General features: G+C 42.3%; 1 protein-coding gene across 2 annotated transcripts in view; it reads left to right on the top strand.

Annotated features, from left to right (window-relative positions):
- Positions 1-1,494: 1,494 nt before the first annotated feature.
- The window catches only part of PLXDC2 (plexin domain containing 2), a 281,133-nt gene continuing 258,169 nt past the window's right edge, over positions 1,495-24,458 (top strand). The window contains exon 1 of one of the 2 annotated variants that reach the window (XM_074574503.1): positions 1,495-2,336. In XM_074574503.1, the coding sequence (XP_074430604.1) occupies positions 2,228-2,336 (109 nt within the window). In that variant the 5' untranslated portion in view covers positions 1,495-2,227. The remainder of the gene's footprint in view (positions 2,337-24,458) is intronic. The other variant, XM_074574505.1, reaches the window with a different exon arrangement.

Below are 24,458 nucleotides of genomic sequence, written 5' to 3'. Positions count from 1 at the left end.
CCTGATCACCTGGTATACAGGGTGATAACACTCTCCAAATTACCACAGATTTCAGCAAGGCCAGGATTTCATTCCTGATGTTACTTAGGGTAAGATCTTCAGTGTCATCTTCTCTTAGGAAGAAACTTCTGCAGTTATTTTTTAGCAATACTTGGACGGGCTGAAAAGGATCTTTATTTTTTCCAAGGGTATGTGCAAAAAAGGTTGAACTAGAAGTGCCCAATGTATAAAAACCTTACTTGTATTATCCTCCACTATCCTATTTGAATATACGTTGAAAAGATTTTCCAAATTTCTGCTCATACTTCAAATATACTTCTTAAAACCACAAGTGTTCTGCTTCTATTTACACATAAGCACATCAAAGATTAAAGAGCAAGACAATTACAATGGAGCTGATGAATTCTTAATCTCAGAAACAGTGGTAAATTAAGGGAAAACACAGCCTCGTTACTGGTCGTTCTTTTGTGATTAAGTATTAGTTATCTGCTATGTTTGACATTCTGTAGCCCTATTTATTTGATTAATTTAATTGTCGTCCTAATTAATTTAATTATTTTGTAGCAAGGGTTAAGAGGGGGGTGCATTCATGGCTCTCTACATGGAGCTCGACTGATTACCAGCGCCACAGTTTGCTGAAGTGGTAAAAAGCCGCCGCCCGGTCCCCGTTGCCCCTTTCGCTTGTCTGGGCTTGACTGATGTGCCCTCTGCTACTTTCTGTCTCCGCGCCGTGGTTCACAGACTGATGCAGGGGACGGGATTATTCACGGTGTGTTAAATTAAGCCCCTCTCCTCGATGCAGGAGAGAGCCCCCACAGCCCTTGCACTTTTGCAGTGATGAAGGTACATAAGCAACTCTTCGATCTGCGGAGAGAAAAATAAAATAAAGGGGGGGTGGGTGTGAAGGGAGGCTGGTTTCCCCGGAAGCGCAGGGACAACTTGGGGGGGGGGGAGGCAGGGAAGGGGGATTTGGGGGTTGCTCTAGTTTGTCACTCCGCGACACAGGCGCATCTTTACAGAGCCAACTTTTAAGTAATCAGGCGACGGCGGGCTGGGCTCTCTCCGTCCCGCGGAGCGGCCGGGGCTACCCGTGCCACCCGCCATCCTCTCCCCACGCACACACCGTGCCGCTCCGCGACCGCGCAGGAGGCGAGCATCGGTCCCGGCCTCCCGGCGTGCGTTGTAGGTTCCTGTCGCTCCGGGGCAGCGAGCCGCTCCGCACCGGGAGCCCCGCTACAGCCGGATGCGAGACCTCCATGCGGCTCCACTGCCGCGGACGAGGTGCAGCCCGCGGAGCGGAGCGCGGCTGCGGGAGCGGTCCACCGCCGGCAGCCGCGGGAGAGACGGCGCAGCTCCGGCGCCTGCGCCCCACCGCGCTCCTGCGGAGGGAGGCGGGGGGCAGAGCGAGAGGGGCGGCCGGGACACGGCCCCGGGCGAGCCCCCCCTCCCCGCCCGCCCGTTGCGCAGCGGGCGGCGGCGACAACGCGGGCGCGCACGGGGGCGGGGGGCACGCTGTGGGCCGGGGGAGCGCCCGCCTCCTGCGGCTGCCCTCGGCACCGCACTATCCGCGCCGGCCGCGGAAACCGCCCCGAAAGAGAAGGAGAACTTGTGGGTCTCCGCCTGTCTCCTCCCCGCCGCCCGCGGATCCTCTCCCGCGGCGCATCCGCCCGCCCTCCGGGTCCTGCTCCCCCCCGCCCCGGGGCTCGGGGCCGGCTCCGGCTGGAAGATTTCCCCCCTCGTTTCCCCTGGAGGGGTTTTGTCGGCAGCGGTGTACCGAGGGGAGGCTCCGTCCCTAAGGCACCCTGCCTCACCCTGCGGGGGAAGGGAGCTGGGTGGGCGCAAGCCAGGAAGGGAGGATCTCAGTGGCTCTCCTAAAATCTATCAGCAGGCTGCGAGGAGGGAAGAGTTTGGCACTTCGCAGGCGAGGCTGGGCTTGTTTTCCCCAGCGGTGATGCCGCTGGACTGAGAGTGGCGCGGCCGTGCAAGTTGGGGGGACGGAGCCCCCCCGCCTTTCGCCGCCCCCCGGACCCGGTCCAGCGCCTTCAGCCCCGGTGGCTCGTCCCCGTCGCCCCGCTAAATGAGAGCTGGTCCGAAGACAGGGCGACTCGGCGCCTGCTAAGGGCTGCTCTCCGCCGCCCCCTCACCCCCCTCCCCGGACTTTCCCACCCGCGACGAGGAGCGGCGCGCACCCCCCAGCCCGGAGAGTTGTCTCGGCAGGCTCCGTGCTATGGCGAGGCTGCGGAGAAGCAAACTAGCCGCTGGATTTCTATTACTTTTCCAGTGCCTGAGCGAGCGCTGCCAGCTCGCCGGCGGGGAGACGCCGAGGCAGAGCCGCGGTAAGCGAGACCGGTACCTGCCGGGCGGGGCCGGCCCGGGGCAGCGCGGCCGGGCCGGGCCGGGCCGGGGGAGAGCCGGGGTCGGGGGGGAGGAGGGGTCGGGCCGCCTTCCCTTAGCACCGGCGCGGTGTGGGCTCCGCCGGCAGCGGAGAGGGCGAACGCCGTTTGGGGGTTGGCTCCCCCCTGCTCTCTGGGGCGGCCGCGGTCCCGGCTTCTCACCCTTCCCTCCCCCGGAAAGAGCTCTCCATTACTTCAGTGTTTTATTTTAAATGAGAAGTCGGGACTTTCCTCCCTTCATAAATCTGCCCCGCGATCGCCGGGAGACGGTGCTGTTCCCTTCCCCAGCCCCTTCGCGGGGTCCCCGGAGCCTCCTTCCCAGCCGCGTACGAGACGCTCCCGACGGCGAAGGGCTCCCACTCAAGCGCCGAGAAGGGAGGGAGGGACGGAGGGAGACACCGGCGCCCCCGGGAGCCCGAGGCAGCGGGGAGCGGCGGGCTGGGGCGCCCCGGCAGCCTCCTCCCGGCCGCCCGCGGCGGGGCCCCGCTGCTCTCCCGGCAGCCAGCCGTGGAAGGGCAGGCAAAGTTTCCCTGCAGATCCTGCCTGGGAGAGCTAGCGGGCACTCTCCTCCCCCGCGGAAGTCAGTAGCTTGCAGCCTTCCCTAGAAACCAGGCGGCGAGGGAAGGAGGAAGATGATGGAAGAAGCCCCACAGGGCTGCGGGAACCTGTTCGTTAGGAGTGAGAGGCTCACTGCGTTGACTAAGTTTGCTTGTGGTAGTATTAGGGTCCTCTTGTCAGTCCTTCTCGGAGACACCTGTTAATGCATGACACACAGCACCTGTAGTGCTTTCTCTCGGGCCACTGTTCCCCACAGCGTGGGGTTCCCTTTTGATCACTAAAGCCTTCTGTATCCTGCATTCCTGTGCTGTGGAGGGGAAAGCTGCTAAAGGAAAGCTCGGTGCATTTGTGGATAGATATTTAAGGAACAAGTGAGGAAAGTCGTGGGTTTTGTGTGTCAGGGGACCTTGCTGCAGCAGCTTCTAGCTTATAGATATTTTCAAAAGCTGTGCCTTTATATTCGAAATACCAGCCAGATTATTATCAGATGAAATGTGTCCACTGGCCTCCCTGGTGCAATAGAATTGGCACTTCTTCCTTTTCTAAAGGGCTTGATACAAATGTGAAGAGTTTTGTGGTCACAGCGTAACTGACCCGAACAAGAGAGACTGGGGAGTTATTTGAAATATCCAGTGAGATAATGTGCCAGACAGAGCGGGGATTTTCCCAGGCAGGGGCCTACCACTGGGTTTGGGAATTGCTAAATGACAAGGTAGCTCAGCAGGTTGCTGGGGCTCACATGTCACTTGGGGCCAAAGGGAAAAACTGGGAGGAGACTTTTCATGTACTGCTGCAAAATTCATGCTGCTGCTCTCAGGGCTGTAGGCAACAAATGTTGGTATTTGTTAATGTTAGTTATAAGGAAAAATAAAGTGTGGTGGTGAGATTAGAAAAAGAAAATGACTATATTGTGTGGCAGTGGACTGAGCTCACAAAGTTTATTAATCTTCCAGCCATGGTATCCGGAAAAGAAAATGTCAGTGCTGACTAAATGAAATATTATTTAGCAGTGGGCAAATAATCACTGCACGTCACAGATTTAGGCTGTTAAGTTGCAGTAGTCATCAATGTCTGCATCAGGAGGTGCTAAATAGAAGATATACCAACAGCTTGCTTATCTGTAAATCATTTATTAATGCCTTGTGTCTTCCTGAAGATGACATGAAGTATCAAGGAGTTTATAATTGGGTAAATATTATTTTGGTATTTAATACATTCTGAAGAAAATATACCAGGCGATTGTATTAGTAAGATGGACAACCTGATGTCAGTTTTGACAGCTAGATGTTTATAGCCTTGGCATCTTTTCCTTCTCCTTCCCTCTTGGTTAAAAAGTCTGTATTATGACAGCAATAATTAAATGTCATTAACATAATCAGAGTTGCATTTAACATGTTTTCATCATTATTTTTTTTTCTTTTGGTCTTTGGTACTGCTCTTTGGAAAAAATGTGGTTAGGGACTCTGTCTAATCAGTAAGAAGGGGATAATTATGTAAAGCCAGGGAAATTTCAACTTCAGGCTCTGTGAGTCAAAGTAAAAAGTGCTGTTTCAAAGTTTTACTTTGTTTAGCATCTGTATACCTCAGCTCACATAAAACCTTTGACGAATTAAAGTAAAAAATAAATCTTTGAAGCAGCTGCAATTCTTAAAGGGAGGCTGTTTTGACATATTCTTCAAATACTCGGTAGCACAACACCTTATGGAAACTGAATGAAGTAACAGTATCAAGAAACGCAAACTTTCAGTATGCCCTGGCAGAGCTGGAGCCAGGAGAGGATTTCTGAGGATGCTACCAAAGGGTTACGCTGTGATTCCAACCGAGACGCGAAAGACCACACAGGCATTTTTTTTGCCAGCTCCTCAAAATTACCTTGCTGGGTAAAATCAGGTCGCATCAATTCAAGTCAAATGATTTCTCTAGGCCTGCCGGAACTTGGTCTGGCTGCCTCTGGGTGTTTTTTAAAATCCAGGGTTTTTTTTGTGCCCGAGGTGCGAGGCTGCGGGGCTGCGCTGGCGGGAGCGGGGCTGTCCCCGCTAGAGGGCACAGCGGCGGCCGCGCAGGATGCGGCTCCGCGGGAGCGCTCCATCCCGCCATGCCTCCACTGCTCCGAGCTTCATTTTTGCTGACAAAAAATGCTGCAAATTCAAGGATGAAGGTTCTTAAACATAAGGCTGTGTGTGTTTTGCAGTAAGCAAACTGCATGCGACCTGAATTGCGTGAACTGAAGAGAATGATCTTTTGAAAGCTCGCACAATTAAAGCTCCCAGTTGTTTAAGCGAGGGCTCGCTGCTTGATGAAGTGTTGCCACAAGAAGCCTTGAAAATGTTACATTCTTTTGCAAACACCATCAGTCAGAATTAGGAGGCTGTTATTGTAATTTTTCTTCTGTCAAAGCATATCCCAGAATCCTGGTATAATTTATATTCATTGGACTGCTGCTGTCTCCAGGCATCAGCATTCAGAGAGGGGTAGAATTATTTTTATGGGATAAACTACTATTAAGCGGTGTTTATGTAGCATTTATCTACTGCTGAAATAGTCACATTTTCTGTATTGCCTGAGCTTTACTCTGTTTAAAAAAAAACAAAACCAACAAACTAAACTTTCATCATTACATGTTAGGACCTTCAGCTTTTATCTTAGAAGTATTAAGAGAAATACAATATTAGATAACATGTGTGTCAGGTATTTCTTTCCTTTTGCATTCAAATTTACTTGTTTTTGTTTTCTGTACATGATATGTAAATGGGGAAAATTGTGTTGGAGGATCCCAGTGACATTTAAAAGTAAATCCTATTTATGTATCATATGTATTTTACTAATAATACCCTCTAAAGAAGTCTTTTTTGACTTTCATCCTGGTTCTTACTTTTATTTTTTTGTGCTTTATGTCATTGTCATTTCCTCTGAAAGGGTGGTTTGAAATATTGCTGGTAAATAGCGGGTAAATTAAGAATATGATAAGCTTGACTTGGGTATTAAATTCAGTTTCACAGAAACTCATTTCCACAATTTTAGAGTAAGATCAATACTCATAGTTCACTGAAGGTTTAAAAATCCCTTGGGGAAAACTGGTTTTGTTTGTCTGTAGATATTCCTCTTTAGAGTTTACATCCTCACACAGGCACTTAAAACACAGCAAACGCTTGACTCAGACATCAGGTTTTGACTGACGCTTAACTTGGAGTTGACGATACATAAGAGGGAAATCAGCTCTATACACTGTAAACAAATTGAGGAAACGAGGAAAAGGTCTTTATAGTTTGAAAAGTTCCTTTGTTCTGGGCAACAATTTATTAGCAACACATACAGGCCATTTAAAGCAAAATGCTGGGACAACATCTACTGCTGTGCTGAATAGCAGATTCCTCTAAAACAGTTTGCAGTTCAGTAGGGCTGTTTCCTCTAGGGGAAGAGAATCCTGAGACCGTGAAGGAGGTAGATGAGGGAATTCATAATGTCAGGTGATGAGAGAGACCCACCAAGTAAAATAGTCCCAGACCTATGTTGAGTTGGCACATTTATTAAGGACTTTGTGGCACGTTTCTGGTGGAGCAGTGCTGCAGGTCCCTGCACCTGCCCAGACCGCAGGAGGTGGAGGATTCGACATGAAGCTCGTGTTGCCTGCAGCACTACTGTGCAGCGATGCCCCAAAAGTTGCTTTCCTTTGAATGATGCTAAAGACAGCTATCACACAAGAAATGTGCTCAGTTGAATCCTACTGGTTTTCTCCACAAAGGGAATAAAAAAGTTCTTATCTAAAAAAAGTAAAATATAAAAGCATCATTTGACTCTTTTGATAAAAGTCACTGTGGTTTCATTGGACTCTCTGAAGTACTGAGCAGTTCTGCTTGTAACCTTGAAAGCACTGGCAAAAAGAAAGCTCTGTAGCAGCCCCAGTTTCAAAACCTATTGAGGCTGCAGTCTCTCAGACTGAGAACACAGTTGGCGTAACTGGTGTGAGTGTATTTTGAATTCCCGGTGTGGTTCGTGTTTCCTGAGGAAAATGAATACCGAAGCAATTTGAGAAGGCAGTAGTTAAGGTAAGCGTGTGCTGGGGGCTCTCTACGGAGTGAACAAAAGGTAATTTGACAGGAGCATTTCTCATCTAGTACAAGGAAATGTTGCAAGCTTGCCAGAAGCGTGAAATTGTATCCAACTATTAGGTTTGATGAGGGCTGAGCTGGGAGTGTGAATGCGGTGCAATTGGCAGATGTCATATTTACTAAACTGGAGAATTGCATAATCACAGCAGGAACTGGAAGAACCCAGGAGATTACTTTCCACGGAGAAGTATGCAGAGAAACCATGCTAAGTGCACGTGGGTTTTGTTTTTGTTTGTGGCTTCTGACAAACGAGCATAAAACATTGCCCTGAGGTAATGTTTGTGAGTGCTGGGTGCTGTGTCTCATCATGGAACACTTCCTCCCCTTCTTTCTCTTTTCTTTTTCCTCATCCAACTAATAAACATAGCTTCAATTAGCACTCCTTGCTGTCAACATTGAGCAATCAGTTGTGCTAAGTGTCCTTGTAAACTCTGGGCTTGAAGGAGCTTGTGTAACATTTTAATCTCCTTTGACCAAAGGCAGGGCGTAGGAGTGTGTTTTCAACCTGGGTTTGGACCAACCTTTTTCTCTTCAGAAATGGGCAAACGCAACAGGTTCATAGGCCAGCTCCAGGGTCAGGCATGACACGTGAACATACAGTTTCAAGAGTAGCAAACATCTCGATGGGATGATACGCCAAGAGAAATGTAAGGATTAATATGAAGATACATACAAGACATCACAAGAGTGATGCATCTTCTCTGCTTGACAGTGGTAAGATCCCATCAGGAATATTCCCTCCAGTTTCAAACACTGCACTTGAAGAAATATGGGGCTTATTGAGGAGTGTCGTATGAAGAATAAAAGGAAAGAACACTGCTAGAGAGAATAAAACTAAGAGGTGACATGGTAACAATCTTCAAGTGTGTGAAAGGTTTCCACAGGGAAGAAAGGAATAACTTTTCCTCAGCAACAAGTGATGACTTACATTGCAGCAAGGCAGACTTCTAAATGCTAAGGCTGGGAGAGCAGGTTATCTCTGAGTAGTCTTCATCACTGAAGCAGGTTAGATAAACATATGTCCGAAATGTCATTCTATCCGGAAAGGCAGCTGTTCCCGCCTTGGAGCAAATGGCTGGACAATGTGACCTTCCAAGGTCTCACCCAGCTCTCTTGAATCATTCTGTGTGGGTAGCTTTAAGTACGCAAGGGTTCACCTTGAACTCAGCAGCTAGATAAAATGCAAGCATGAATTCAAGTGCTGCGTTAGCTTGAGGCCTCTTCCTCGCACTTGTCAATGATATACGTGGCTTTAATGTGATTTTAACATATACTTTCTCTGGCTGCATTCAAGGTAAATACATTTAAAATGCTGCTTTAGTTAGAGTTCTTATGTCATGAAATAAAGATTTTAAAATCAGATTTTATTCTTACTTGGTTTAGAACTTTTATCTTCTAATATGAACACTGCCTAGGTTCCATTGTAAGCAGATAATTTTTTTTTTCTTTTAAGATATTCTCGTGGTGACTTTTTTGGACTTCAGGCAAGCATCACTTATGTCACTTTACTGAGTAAAAAATCCTTGACTCGAATAGGGAGAGGTCCACAAATGGAATATATAAAGCTTTCCATTTAACCTCTCTCTGGTAACATTTCAAGTATATGTTGTTTCACACTTGATGCTAGGAGCTCTGATCTTTTTCTTTAGAAACGTAATTGAACTGTGTCGAAGGGTTGCTTACGGTACAGGGTTGCAATGCCATTTACAGTTTTTACTGCAGCTTTCCTTAACTACTGTAGTTAGTAAGGCAGATTCTGTTGGAATTTTCATCTGCATTTAGTAGCAGAATAGGATGCGGTTGTTATCCAGTAATAAGCACTTTGGGTCATATTTGATTTTTTCTTCTATTCGAGCATTAACTTTTTTTTTTTTCCCTTTTGGTGATACTGTGAATCCTGTAAATATTAAATGGGCAGTACTGCATCTGGGCTGAATAATTACAGCTTTTCTCTTCATCAAAGTTGTTAGTAGGCTGACTGTAGAAGGCAAGTGTCATCCATTGGAATGCCAATGTTTTCTGAAGGGTGAAGTGTTAAAGAGAAGGGAGTTCATCACTATGCAGGTTCTTCTTTTCATGAGTCATCAGTTGAACTAAAAATCCATCGGAAAATGCTATCTTGGCTTCCATAGGGAACTGGGAGCCAGCAGGAGTCTTTATTAGTATAGTTGCTCCATGATACTCTCCAGCTGTGTATTTCTGCTTTCCTGTGTGGGTGTTTGTAACTCTCCATTTGAATTTGCAAACCAGCCAGCGTGTGTTTGCAATTCAACCTCAGTCACCCTGAGATATAAAGCCAAGGCCCTCTATTAGGAATCCTTTCGTGGCAGAACTGGTTTCAGAGTTGGTAGGCTTTTCTCTCCCACCCTTCATCTCCTCGTTGCCCTTTGTTCCTCCTTCAGGGATTGCTTCCTCCTCGCTTGCTCTGTTTCAGTAGTTCATGTGGCCGTGCACGAGGTCAGATGGATCAGACCTGCTCTTGTTAGTCAAGTGAGATTTAAAAGAGAGAGAGAGAGAAAAGACTATGTTCTGGAAGAGGTAGGAGAGGTGAGAATAAAATTATGAGGAGGAAGAATGTAGTATTTTTAAACCTCTGAGCGTTATAAATCCTCTTAGAACAACATAAAAACTCTGGAAAAGTAGAATACCTGACTTCTTTTTAACACTACCAGGTGTTATATAGGCTTAGTCAAAAAATTTTCAAAGAAACAACTAGTTGGAAAATTATGTCAAAGTTGACATGTGCTTGTCAAATATTTCAACTAGGAAGTGTCAAAACAAGTAATTTTGAGTTTCTTATTTTGATGATGATGAGATGTCTCATTTCAAATTTTTCATTTTGACTTTTAGATTAAAATTATTATATTAGGATGTATAACTGAAAAGCACTTTGTTATGGAGTTCGTGTGTGTGTATGTATATATTTCATTTCATATCCTACAGCAAAGATTGACTATTTACTTTTAATCAGAACAAGATCAAAATTTTGACTTAGGGTGGGAAATTAACTTTCCAGTGATCTCTAATTGAGACTTACCGTTTTTGAGAATTTAGCTACGTACTGTAAGCCATATAAGAACAGACCATTTTATCTTGCAGAAACCTTACTTTTATTTGATGACAGGAAAGGACAGAATGGCTGAAAAAAAGTTGTCTTGATCATCCAGTTAGTTTTTTGTTTTGTTTTGTTTTGTTTTTTACTTAATAGAATATTTCTCATTCAGGTGGCTTCTTGGTTAACATGATATTCATGAGGCAACTAAATTAAAAGAGAGCACGTTTTCCAGATTGCAGCCGCTGTAAGGATAATAGATTTATGGTTTATTTGCAGTGAAGGCATTTATGGACTAGAAGCTTAGCATTTGGTGTATTGCAGAAACCCGACCTCAATATCAACACAATTTATTACTGGTTCCTATTTAAACATATATATATATATATAAGTTGTAGTCTCAAAACAAAGAAAATGGATAGGGTGAACCAACGTTATAGATTATCATCAGTTCTGGTTTCCATTTACTTTTTATTACATCTGTTATTCATTTTCTTTAAAAGCAGTTTTTATGAATAAAGTGTATGTAATGCAGTCTTTTTAGTTAAGTCTTGCATAATTTGCATAATAAATAATTGAAATGTATAGTTGTACACTGAGGAATTACACAGCTTTTCGTGTTTGCATTCAACCACAGAAAACCAAAGGTGTCTTTCCCGTATTTAAACATTAAGTAAAGGAAAAACATAATTGCCTCCAGTTTTGCTGATATTAATGTATTTACCCTTCCCAAACCACCTCATTTCACTCCCAATACTGCAAGCCATTGGAGGCATTTCCATCTTTCCAATGCACAAATAAGAGAATAATAATTGTCGTAAGCTGTCCTAACGATTTCTTTCCTAGGACCACATAGCTAAAAGGGACCTCCTAGGTCATCAAGTCTTTCCTGGGACAAGAAACTGTGGTGTCAGGGATGTCTGTTCCACATGTCCCCATGCACCACGGGCCATCAGTAATGCTCTTCCCTGTAACGGTCTTCAAGGCATGGGGTAAAATAGCAGCAGCCGCAAGTATAATGTGCCACAGAGGACAACGAGGGCATTGACGACAGTTAAAGTTTCTACAGTGGCAAAGAATTTTTAATTTTAGTTTGAAAACTTCTCTTTCTTTATTTGTTTTTGCTTAGCCTGTTTTTCTGTTTGGTTTTTTTTTTGACCTAATATACTTTGCTTTTTCATCCTCTGTTTTCTTTCATGCATGATTGCGTGGATGTTTACTGCAGAGTTGGTAATACTGGTTTTGTTTCAATTCAGAGTCATTTTCTAGGATAGCATAAATGACCTGCAAAATGCCTCTTCCTATAGTAAACTTGTCAGTTTGAGTGGAGAAAAGGAAGTACCGTTATCTTTTGTCAGCCTCTTTAGCCAGCTACATATACCTTTTGAAAAGGGATCCAGTGTTTAAGAGGAGGCAGGTTTATACTCTGCCTCGGCTGAGATGCCTGAGGATTGGCAGTTGTGCCATACCAAGGTCAAACTTTGTACTTATTTGTGTTTTGGGTGGGTTGGTTGGTTTGTTTGTTTGTTTGGGGTTTTTTTTGGGGGGGGGAGGAGTTTGGCTTTTTTTTTGCTTTGCTTTTTTTTTCTGGGTAGTAATTTGTATCATTTCAGCTCCTTGGACTAATATTTGTGTTATTTCAGCTCCTTGGACTAATTTTAATCCTTTAATGTTGTGTCTTAATGCAAGCTTGAATCCAGCTTGTGTTCCTTACGTTGTTTAAGTACTCTCTGAGGTTCAAGCCCAGGCTTTGATTGCCATCACTTGTCAGCATGCGATTTGTGCGCTTTACGTCTCCATTGCTGTTTGCAGGCCACACTTGTCTTACAGCTTTCTCAATTATGCCCATAATCATCATAGCTATGCGCTTTATGTTCATTAGTATTCTTGCTCTTGGAAGACCTTGTGCAGGTAGGGTAATATCCTAATTTTACAAATAGGACGGTGATTTTGAAAAAGTGACTACTTTGCCAAAGTTAAAAATGCGTTGTTCTTGTCTCAGAGTGTATGAGCTGCTTTTTTCTGCAATAGCCCTGCAATAGTTATCTGTCCGGTTTCCTCTTGCTTCACCAAATTCAGGGCTGTAATTTCTCTCTTCATGCTCAGCCTTGAATTCCCTTATCTAAGCTTTTAAATCCCAGTCAGATCTTTGATCAAATAACCTGTGTCTATCTGGAAAAAAAAAATCCAGATTAGAGTTGACTAAGGGCTCTGATCAGCGCAGAGACAACAAGGCTTAGTTTGGGACTGCTGTAGATTTTGCCATTTCTGATGTTCCTCTCCTCATTCAGGCTTGCGACAGGAGAAGGATGTGTCTCTCAGCTGTTTATACAGCAGATCCCAAACCGCCACATTTCATAATCTAATGTAATAAGTTTCATTCCTAAACACAAGTGTGTCTGAAGGACAGACAAATACTGGGTCAGATTTCTGCCGGTTGGCACTTTGACAATTTGGAAGGACCATGTCTCAATCTATTTTGTTTTGCCATAGAGTTCTTGGAGAGAAGAGAATGATGGTGTTTCACAAAGTGTAAAATTATTTTTTCCTGTAATTAAACTTTGAGAATAATAATCCAGATTCAGTAATTACTAGTCAGAAGAAAGATTTCCAAAGCAATCAGTTTGCAGCACTGCTGACTCGAATTCTTTGCCTGTTTAAAAAATTTATCTTCCTCAGAAAATGAGCCTTCTAAGAGGTAGAATACTATTATTTTACTGCACAAATATGATAGCTTTTACTGGGAGCGTATCTTCATGAACTTTCAAGCAGAAAGTTTATTGACAAATGCTGTATAACACATGTATTTATACAGAGTCCGTGTACAGTGCTGTGCCTCTGATGCTATAAATCATGCTGAAGTTTCCTGTAGAGTAAGTATCTGACTGAAAACAGAACTGATAGATCTTCTAATAGAATCAGTGCTTTTCAGTGTCTGCTGTTTTATCACCAATGGTGTGTTGGTTTGCTGTTGTTTTTTTTGTTGTTGTTGTTCTGCAGAAATAGTGATTGGTTTAAAAAAAATGTATTAGATTTTAAAAGGCTGTTATCCTTAGCTTGTAAAGTATATGAGTCCATGTATCCCCCCCGACACACACACACTTCCTTAATTTGAAAAGGAATTTAAATTATCTTTTACAGACTAATAAAGCAATAAGAGAGGGGAAAAAAACCAACCAACCAACCACAACCCAAAACAACACAATAAACCACCACCACCAAAAAATAAAATAAAATCAGAGTTTCTACTTTGGAATATTTGGGCTTGCATCCCTAGGCTTCAGTTATGGAAAACTTTCCTTGTTTAGTAGTGTACTTAGATTGCTGCTGGTAGCTAAACCTTTATGCCAGTGGTGTCCTGCAGATGAGTGGAGTGAAAAAGGTGGAGACGTTTGAGATTTCTCTCTGGTTTTGGAGGTTGGAATTTAGTTGGCCCAGAAGTCCCAGCCCATTTGCAACAGTGGCAATAAGTTTTGCAATATTGTTGCAGATCCTGGAAGAGTTTCTGGAGAGGAGGATGTTTCAGGCTCTAGAAAAGACCGACTGCCACCTCTCCAGACCGTTGTGGTGGGTGACCGCAGAGGGCTACAGAGACTAATCTGTCCTCTGGTGCATGCATGTTGCATTCCCCTTTAAGAACCGAGCATTGGGACTTTATTTTCTTTTAATTTTTTTTTTTTTGATGATGATGTGCAAGGCACATTTAGGAGCTGCACAAACTAAATATTCGCTTAGATTTTATGGTCTGTCTCCAAGCGGCTGCAATGTGGCCTGAGCTTGAGAAGCAATAAGCACACGCAGCTCACATCAAATTTAAGCGTAGACACTTATTACATGCCGCTTCTTGAATGCAAATTTATGTTTTATTGTTCTACTCTTTGCACAAACAAAATTCCTGTTCGCTTCAAGGGATGACCCAAAGGTGTTAATGAATCACATTTTTTTTTTTTTTTTTTTTCTCCAGGAAGGCATAGATAATAATCTGAAGGTGAGGTCTTCAGGATAGGAAGTCATGTTCAGCATTAACTGCAGAAGTTTGCTGTAGTTAGGGTAGGCTGTAAAATAAACCCAACTCTTTTAGCTTTAGCCTTGACCCTCCCGTGCCTATATTTGAATTTCATTATTTTATCCCTATTCTGCTGGTTTATGGCACAGCTTAGTGGGGGTGCAAACCAAGCCAGCATTCCTACTGAAATTTAAAAAATCTATGGCCAGGGAGATTGTCCAGTGTTTGTTTATGTCTTGTACTGACACAGTCATATTTTATTGATCATCATAAATCCACTGCAGTTGCAACTTCGTCTCTCTAATTATCTGAGAGTCTTCGAGACTGATGCTGGCACAGTTGTAGAGTCAGCTAGTTGGCCCTCTTTTTCCAATAATATATTGTTTGGGGATCTAGGGAAAGTTTTTTTTAAGTAGAATTCAAATCCATTTTGAGGTTTTCCATAAAGCAGGGGAAGGCAAAGAGAGGAAATATGTAAATTAATAATAAAAAGAAAAATAGTTGCTACCCTTGCAAGTCTGAATTTGGCACAGCACTTGAAAATGCGACTGAAGTGTGTGCTTGAAGAGAAGTGCATATGTAAAGTCTTCACTGAACTGACTTGCGCTAGAACACACTGGTAGGTGTTGCTAGAATGTCTATAGGGCCTTTTATATCTAGAATTTGATTTAGGAAAAAAAGAGGTTAAATTTTGCCCTCACGGACTTCAACACAGCCACAGTTTACTCCCGTAAGAGCAGTATGGGCAAATTTGAAAAGAGTCTTTAGCCCACAAAGCCTTCCCTTTAATTCTGTGCTGTGCTCAACAACCCTTAGTGTATGTGAAATATTGCAGTGTGGGATCTTTGGTCACAGTGCAGCTAGACACCGCTTTCCCATGGGCAGTAAGCATGGCTTGTACGCTCTTAGGAAGAGAATGAATGGGAATGGGTTTTACCTTGGTACTGAAAACGTACTGCATTTCCCAAAGTTGTTCATTATACTCTTTAAAGGTACTTGGGATTTGGAGGCTGTAAAGTTCTGGTTGCCTGTTTCATTGCTGATGTTTATATTTGTATTGTCCACTTATAATTTATGATAATGTAATTCGCTTAACTGTAAGGGTAAAGGAAGTACATTGGCTTTTAGTGTGCGGGAGGCTCTTGAAATGGGAAAAAGAGTAGCAAGCAGAGCAGAGCCCATGGGTTGACTGTGAGAGCTACCAGAACATTTGCTGGGCAGGAATGAAAGGCCTGATTCAGTTCACTCTATACATTTCAGCAGCCGTATTAATTCTGTGGGACTATTCAGCCTGGAAGTCTAGAGGAAAGAGATCAAAACATCCATGTTGATTAAAAAAAAAATAGGTTACTTTGAGGACAAATAGTCTGCTCCTTTAATTTAAATCTGTAGGGAGCCAGAAAGCGGAGATAGGAAAGCATATATTCAGAAGCTCTGTAGGGAAGCAGTGTCTTTTTCAGGGAAAGTACTGTATCTTCTATTCTAATTCAGTTTCTTTTTCAGTCTTTAAAAAGAAGTAAAAATAAAACAAATAAAAAAGGAGAGTTTCTCTGATTCTGTACTCCTGAAAATCATGGAAAGGAGGAACTGTTGCACAATTTTAGGAATGTCGGGAACTTCTTAATTATATAGGACGGATAAACTGGAAAAGGAAGGTTTCCAACCTGTATCTCCCTGCCAGGTGACTGCTCTTATCAATGGCTGCCTTGTAAAAAAAAATCTCTGAGGAATGAAAAGACTTTTTGTCCGGGTCTGTGCTGGGGTAGTGCTTCTAGGCATTCAGGAGCAATGCTTCCTTTTTCATTCCTGAACACCTGTTTTAGCAAGGCACCGCAGGATGGGAGGAGGACAGGCCAGGAAGGCAGACTGGGACCCTTCTGGTCTGTAGCACTTCTTCAAAGATCTGGTTGTTTATGTGCTTCTATGAACATGCTTTTCTGAGGAGGAAAGAGGGAAAAAAAAAAAGAATAATGGTGATAAAGATAAGTACAGGCTGAGTTTGTCTGGCCTATGGTAATTTTCCGTATATTTACAGCTGTACTGTGGCAATAGTGGTTTAACTTGTAGCTTGACAGAGTATCCTCTGACCATCATTGTGGCACTGCAAATCACAGCAGAAAGCACTAAGATATAACCCAAAATAATGGCTTTATTATAAATGGGATGCTGAACGTGAATGCGTTCTGCTCTCACTGCGCATCCCTCTGCAATTGTGGGCTGTATTTCCTTAACTTGTTAACTGACGTGGTAGATCATTTATCTTCATTTGCCAAGGGAAATTGCTCCAGTCTTCATCTTTCCCAGGAATCCTAAAACACGTTTCTGGTTCAGAGATGCCCATCCCCCTCAATTTGCTCTTTTTGTCAGTAACAAGGCATCTCTGCTCTTACTCACTTAGGTATTTTGATACCCACCTGCCAAAGTATTAGTAGAAAGTTCATTGAACTATAGCTATTCCTGCTGTTCATATTTATCCAGCCAAATGGCATTTGAAGAATAATAGCCATCATTCTGCAAACACACTGAGAAATCCCATGTGCATTTCATGATTTAAAGTCATGTCATCTGCTTTTTCTCCCTCCCATCCCTCTTGATATTTATGCTGTAATATATTTTACTTAGCATTTGTGGATTTAGAATGGATGGCTTTGAATTTTGAAATAACTATTTATAAGCTTTTCTATAGGTTTCATCATCACCATATATTAAAGTACTTTGTAAAGACTGATGGATTTAGCCACAAAACTGCCATGTCTAATAACAGCTATTATTTATTTTCACTACCAATGGAGTATTGAATGACTTGCCAAGATCACACACAGCATATTTGGTGTAGGCACAAGAGAAAAATCTCACAGTTCTAGTTTGTGTTTTCATGTTTAACCTTCCGAGCAGACACTGTATACTTCATAGTGATGGAACTACAGACTTAAAATTGAATATACAAGAATTACTCACTAAAACACAAGCTGATAGCCTCTTTACAATTTCTGACAGAACTCCACCATCCTGCCAACAGCTCTATAACTTCCATTTAAATATTTGGCAATCCAAGACTGGGTTTTTCCTCTCTCTGTTGCTGCAAGATGCCATTCAAGCTTACTGCTGAGTAGAGCTGCAGTCCCTTAAAGTAATTAGGGAATCTGTTTTGCTTCCACAGGAATACTAATATACGCTTTACAAAGAACCCCAAAACCAACAACAAAAACATACCCCCAAAAAATCCATCAAAAAACCAAATTCCCCCCCAAACCAAAAGGAAAACCCCACCTCTGTGTGAAGGTATTACTTCAGTTACGGATTGTAGTTATTTGCCATTTTAGATTTTTGAAAACCTTCCTGCAATTCTCCTCTTTCTTATCTTCTTACTTTTTAATTTTTCCTTCAATGCTGTGAGCAAGAAGTCAAAGTGGAAGTTATGTGAAGCCAAAGGAACAGGCAGGGATCCATGCTGTCCTGGAGCAAAAGTTTGTCAGAGAAGTGGAGACCTAGAAGGGTCTAGGCTTACATTCAGCATCTCTTCCATCTATATGAAGGAGATAATGAAGGTCCTAGAAATCTCCTTAGAAGAGGACAAATCTGGAGAAATGCTACAGCCCAAGGATAGTTACATTTCTAAGACTTTTTCCAAATGCTTCCTTCAGATGCATTTCACTAAGAGCGTGAGTTCCTCTGCTTCAGAAAAAGTATGTGACTCCCTAACATTTCTTCTGGCCTACGCATAAATGTACCTGCTCTTTCACTAAATTACACGACATATTCACAGGTAGCAAAAAACTGACTTGATACTGTGACTGAGCTTGGCTTTGGGACCTGCCAGCAGCAGAGATACTCCAAAATTTAAGCTCTGATGCTAGAAGAACCCCATATTCTTTAGGATGTGGAGTCCAGCACAACAACTTTTTGGATTCTTTCCTTGATCTGAAGATTGTATAGTGCGTAGCCTAGAAATAAATATATAAATCATTCATCAGCTCAGTTTACCTTGAAAAAGATATGCCAAGTTGCTGAAGAGTTGTTCCCAAAGAAATGACGATCAAGAAAAGGCAGCCAAATGTGAACTGTTAATTTTCTTGTGCAATATATGCAACTGAGCATTTAATCTAATTTATAGGCCTTTTGCAATATAAAATTAATGACCTGTATGATTTATTTTAAAGGCCAGCTATAAATTAGATGCATCAGCTGGATGTTTTTCTTTTCTCTAAAGAACAGTTATCTGGTTTGGAAATTTAATCAAGTAATCAAGTAAAATTATTTTCTCAATTCTGAAAGATATACAATTTTCTGAATATTTAGAGCAGATTTATAGGAAAAAACACATTAAAAGTTTTCTAATTCTTTGCTTAATAACTTCCATGAAACATGTGCTCCGTTTAGCTTGGAATGTTTAGCTTTACAATAACTGCAACACATTTAGAACCCTCTCAGCAAAACTGAAAACATGAGAATTTAGTTAATAAGATGAAATTACCTTACAGTTATATCATGCAGTTCTGTGACTCTTACTGTACAGTTCCCTAAGTGCTTCATCTTGGGCATTTAGCACCGACGTCAGTGAGAGCTAAAAGCCCAAAATCTCCATAAGCACTTCTAGATGTGCAAGTATACAAGGTTATATTTTGCATTTAGTTTGGGTGAGCTTATTTTCTATTCACTTTTAATAATAGCACGTGATGTGGAGATTTTGCAGCTTAGTAAGCCTTTCACTTGGGAGCAAATTGAATCCCAGCCATTTAGTCCTTGAAATCAAACTAGAAAGAAAAGATAATAGTCAATCTTGGGACACAACGACTTCTGATCCATTGTCCCATATACTCACAGGGCACTTGAATGTGTGTTTCTTGGAGAACATTTCCCATCGATTCCTGAAGAGCTCAGCTCTGCAGCTCTTGCTACTGGCCTGGGGGAAGCTGCTGGCTGGTGAAGCACTGCGCTGGATCTACAAGGGGCTGCCAGGTCTTATGATCCTGGTTGTCTTTGTTTCCTGCTGCTAAATATTATTTAAAGAAATGTATAATGTCACAACTGTGTTGGAGGGATGCAAAACGAATTAGAACTATTTAGAAGGAGCTGAGGGACATCATGGATTTCGATGTTGATAATATTTATGAACCCATTTTGACTGGTGTCCAGTTGCAAGTCATTCTGTCATCAGTATGTAACCTCTTACATAAAAGGACATTAGAAGGGGTGCGTGTAGGTACACGTATATATGCTTGTGTGTATATATACACATATTTACAGACAAGATCCCCATATCAGTTTTACAGTGAGTTTTCTTTGTCTTCATTCTTTATTTGCCTATTTATACATTGATTTTCACAGTCTCTATAATAAGGATGTTATTTTGAACACTTGGTGTATTTATTTAGAGATGTAAATACACTTGGTGTATTTACAGAGGTGCCATTCCTTTTACTTTTCTAAGAGTGTATTCCACTCCAAGTTTTGCTTTCGTTTAGTGATACAATGTGGTGTATTCAGGAAAGCACAACCCTCTTTTTGTGGAGTGTTTGGGAAAGCACAACCTGTCTTAATTACTGTTTTCAGTATTTTAGCATGTCTTTTATAATCAGAACAAATCAAAGTGATAAATCGATAGAAGACTGCAAAGAGCATTTAGTAATTATATTTTCTTGAAGCTTACTTTTACTTTTCAACTTTTCACTTCTATTAGTACCTCACACTGTTTCTCATCCCAGTGGCTCCAGTAGCAATTTACCTGTTAAGGTTTATCGCTGTCCCTGATGGAGCAGCCTGGGTCCAGCTGCTCACTGTGGCTGGCTGGAGCCCAAGAGGGAGAAGGCGCTTGAGGCTCAGGGGGCTCCCCAGCTCAGGAGGAAGAAAGGTCCACAGTGCGGTCTGGTCAACTGACGTGTGACACAGCTCCTGGGAGGCTAGTGACTTCTTTTCCCTGAGTCTTAGGGCTGTGGCATAATAACGCAGGGCCTTCAAGGGTTGTTAGCATTGGGGGCTAAAACTCGTGTTCGAACAAAGGCCAAATCATGTGGTATTAATGCTGTAGTAGGTATTTACTACTTCAAATCTCTCCATGGGTTGCAGGATCAAGTTTCAAGGGAGAAAATCTCATATTGACTCATACATTTAATTGGTTTCTACGTAGCAGGTGGATACTTTTTGTGTTCGGCATGAGTTATATGCTTAGCATATAAAAGCAAATAGCAAGAATAAGCTTAAATTAAAACAAGATGATTTGAGTTTACTGCTCTTAAAATACCGTTCTCCTATTTGGGGAAGCAGGAACCGAAGATACTGGGAACGCCTAATGACTTTTCATAAATAGACCGCATTGGCAGATAGGCCTGTGTAATTTCCTGCTCTTGAGAGTTTTATGACCTCTTCAGCCCCAAGTCTCTGTCTTTTACTGCAGCCCTCCATCTGCTGAAGAGAATGAATCTTGCGAGAAATAGTTGTAAGTAGCAAAGCAGCTTTGTTGCTCTCCCTTAGCAAACTACTACCAGCGTCCTCAGGATTCTTCATTTGGACACCTGAAGTGATGCATTTTTGAAGAGGGTTTAATTATAAGTCTAGTGAAATGTGAATAAAGAAGGAACTCAGCAGGCCCACAGATGTTAAAGCAAATTATACAAAGCGCTTTGTTGAAAGAGGAGCCTTTTTAAACATAGATACTCAAAAAGATCTCTCATAAGTTTATCGAACAGTTTTAGCAAAGAAATTCCTTACCCTCTTCACCCCATAATGATAATAAAAATCAAAAACATTCTGAACTGAATATCAGTCCAGGCCCAGTCTGTGTTTCAATAAGGGAGAGTTGTTTGTTTTGCAGATGGTTTTGTAAGAAACATGCTTTTTCTTCATCCTTTTTTTTTTTTTTAAGACTTGAATAAATTGGGAAGCTGTATTCATTCAAGAAAAAAAAAAGCTTCCACCTTTCACCCTTTGATTTTCAGTGTTTCACTAGGAAAAAAGAAACCGTTTTTTTTTCTATGGTAATACATGACATTTTGTCATGTATCTCATTTTTCAGAATGAGAAAAACAATGATACAGGCAATTATACTTTTAGGCTTTAGAACCCATTTTGAAACAATAATTTTAGAATTTTCATTATATGGTGGCATAATGATTTACAATTGAATTGTTTTAAGATCTAGGTGATGGAATTTTTGAGACAGGGAAGATTATTATTTTACTCTTTAGTGAAAGAAGTTTGTGGCAGGTCTTATTTTACTTTTCTTCCCAAGGGTATTTAGTATGGTATCACATGGAATTTGTTAGTTCAGCTGGGGAAAATTGTTACTAACAGAAGAATTGTAATGGACATGGCAAGACTCTGTGAAAGAGAAAGCAGAAGTAGCTTCCCTCCAAGCAAATGGAAATTCTTGTAAATTGGCTTTGGGACTGGTCTTTTTTAGTATTTCCATAATAAATTTGTCATAAAAAGTGGGAGTACGCCAGTAAATTCTGCTGTTGTACTGATGATTCCTTTTAACTTTTGTCAGAGGAGGAGTAGAAAATCAAGTGAAAAATAATTAGGAGATGGTGGAGCATGAAAAGACATGAAATAATACAAAGTTAAAATTCACACATTTGGCAACCGGTAGCCAAAACTTCTGCTTCAAAACTGAAAATAACATCATCTGCCTCCTTACTGCAGAAATCCTGGACCTTAAAAATGTGAAACAGATGTGGAAAAAGTCAATGTGCTGCTAAAAGATATGAGAACCAGCTTTTTCAGCAGTGAGAAGGAAGTACACTGGTATAACTGAGCATAAAATATTGAATAAAGTTCTGATAATTCACTTGCAATACAAATTCATTCAAATTGCAACAGGTGCAGATGAAGCCCATTTGGGATGAAAAGGGGCGATTTATCCTCTGTGAGGTAGGGTAAATTTCTTTAGTCTCACAAAATAAAGTCTAGAAGAAGAAGTAATAGCTTTCTATAAATACATTTAGGGAGAAAAAACAAAGAAGAGGAGATATTTGAGGCAAAACCAAACAGTTATATGTTGGCTATATTATGCTGTAAATACAAAGATCAATAACCAATAAAGCAGTGAGGTTCTGAATGTGCTTCCCTTTCAAAGTCAGAGAGGTCTCTAAGAGTGCATACCTAAAATTTAAGAAACGTTATATAGTGGATGCACGTGGCTGTAGGCTGCTGGATTCCTAACTCCAGTATAACTGCTGCATGGTTTAAACTGCTCCTCTCGTGTCCCGTTGTGCAATACTGTGGAGAAGAGTGTTTCCGCCATCTCGGGAGGTGACGAATGATCCCTCCAACGCTGCTCAGTGAATCTTCCACAGACAAACACCTGCATGAGCAGTGCAAAGGAAGGGTGTTGCTCAAAGTCTGTGGTTGGAGATGTAAGAGAAATAGACATGTTCATAGGCAATCCATTTTTTTTTTTGGCGTGTTCTGGCCTTGCCATTCCAGTTCTGTCATGATCCAAAAAGACACTTAAATCATGCGTGTTAGACTCTAAAATGAACTCCACAGCTTCTGCTGCCTGGAGAGCATCCCCATAGGGTTTTGTCCAGGACCCTCAGCTTGCAGTGTCACCAACAGTGCTGTCTGCGGGCATGGGTTATGTGATAACTTTCCTTTTTCTGCTCCAGCTGTCCCAACAAGAGCTGTTCCTTAGCATCACACTTGTGTGCCTAATCTGCTGGCTTCTGCACAGCCTTTATGGCATGGCTGTTGAACTGTGGATTTCACTCTAGGTTTTTCTATAATGATACTGTGCTAGGTACTTACATGGCCCTGCTGTGCTCCTTTGCAGTCTGCCCAAACCTTGCAGCATGGTTTTAAATACCAAGAGGATGGATGGTCATTGGTTTTTAAAACCATTGTGGCCCCTGTGTAGTGGAGGATTGAAAATGAAGCGTCATACCACCGTGTCTGAGCCCTTCAAGCATCCCCCTGCAGGGGTACAGGCACATCACACACATCAGACAACCCGTTCCCTAATCCTGTAATTAAGTTACGCTCAAGTACCATGTTTAGAGCATGTTGGCTCCTGAAGGTGAAGTAATTTCAGTTATGTGACTAATGCGTGTGTCATTGCAAAGTTGATGTGATAACGATTAGTAAAATTCCATCATTGTGTATTAGGCTTTTAGCTAGCAAAACCAGTTTAAAGCTAAGCCAGAAATTTAATTAAGAAAAAACTAGAGATATTTAAAAAAAAAAAAGAGGGGGAGGGGGGAGGTGTGTGTTGTGTGTGTCCCAGCACCCTCTGACAGGAGAAGAGGAAGCAACCTTGGAAAGGACAAATGAGCGGGGCTCTGGCATTTGAAGTTGGGAAACAGTGATAAGATCCCAGCTCCTTACTCTGTGCCATTTGTCCCTTTTTCTGAAATGTCATTTAGGCCAAAGAAATCAGAAAGGCTCAATAAAAGGTTGAAAGCAAAGACAATCTTGAAAAAGGGGTAGAACTGGTGGCCAGAAGGGCTATTTCAGAGAGACCAAGCAAACCTAGCTCCAAAAGCTTGAGAAGCTAGCTGGTCAGCCTGACAAAGTAACTGTACTGTTGGAGGTGCTGGTGGTATGTTCTCTTGCTTTTGGTTTCTTGGAGCTTGTTTCAGTCTTGCAAATCTGTTTAGAGGGGACAAAGAGCACTGCACCGCTCTTCTCTTGTCCAGTGTCTCAGTGTCTTTCTTCAGAGTATCCAAGAGATAGCAAGGCTGTACAGGCTAGTTTAGAAATTGGAAGACAGATTTAGGAAAATCTGTGTGTAAGAAGCACTGTCAAACTAACTTTAAAAGCTCTGTGGTTGTAAACTGGGTAGCAGAGTGTCGGTTCCTAGGGTTCTCTGGGAGTTTGCAACTTTGATATTGTATTGTTAAGGCCTTGAGTATATCTATATTTTAAAAGAAATCTTACTTAAAGACTTCAAGTAATGACGACTCCAACATATAGTTTCATCCTACAGTTGTAAGATAGTCACCAAACCAATTTGCGGGGGATCCAGTTCCAATCCCAGTTCTTTCAAGTATTGGCTGTGTGAAAGGACCCAACTTCACTTTCTGTGTCTGGTCTCCAGCAGTTTTGAGAACAATGTTTCCTTCTTCCTGCCTTTTGTCTGTGAGAGTGGTGACAATTTTTAATATATCTGAATGATTTCTATAGCAAGGAAGCCTCCACCTTGGTTCAAATCACAGGGGGAGTGAAATCACAACTGTGTTTTTTGGGCTCCAGGATTTAAACAATCTGGTGTTTATGTTGCCTGTGCTTCTTCCCACACAAATAAAGACCTATGGCCAAAGACTTTATCAGGAAGGGGACGGATGGCTGAGAGAGCTTTGTACCCTGCCCCATCAGCACCAAATGCACACATTTCGGCATCACGT

This window comes from Larus michahellis, chromosome 2 (genome assembly GCF_964199755.1).
Source record: "Larus michahellis chromosome 2, bLarMic1.1, whole genome shotgun sequence".
In the NCBI taxonomy this organism is placed as follows: domain Eukaryota; kingdom Metazoa; phylum Chordata; class Aves; order Charadriiformes; family Laridae; genus Larus; species Larus michahellis.
Note: the sequence above shows the minus strand (reverse complement) of the source record. Positions and strands in the feature narration are given on the sequence as shown.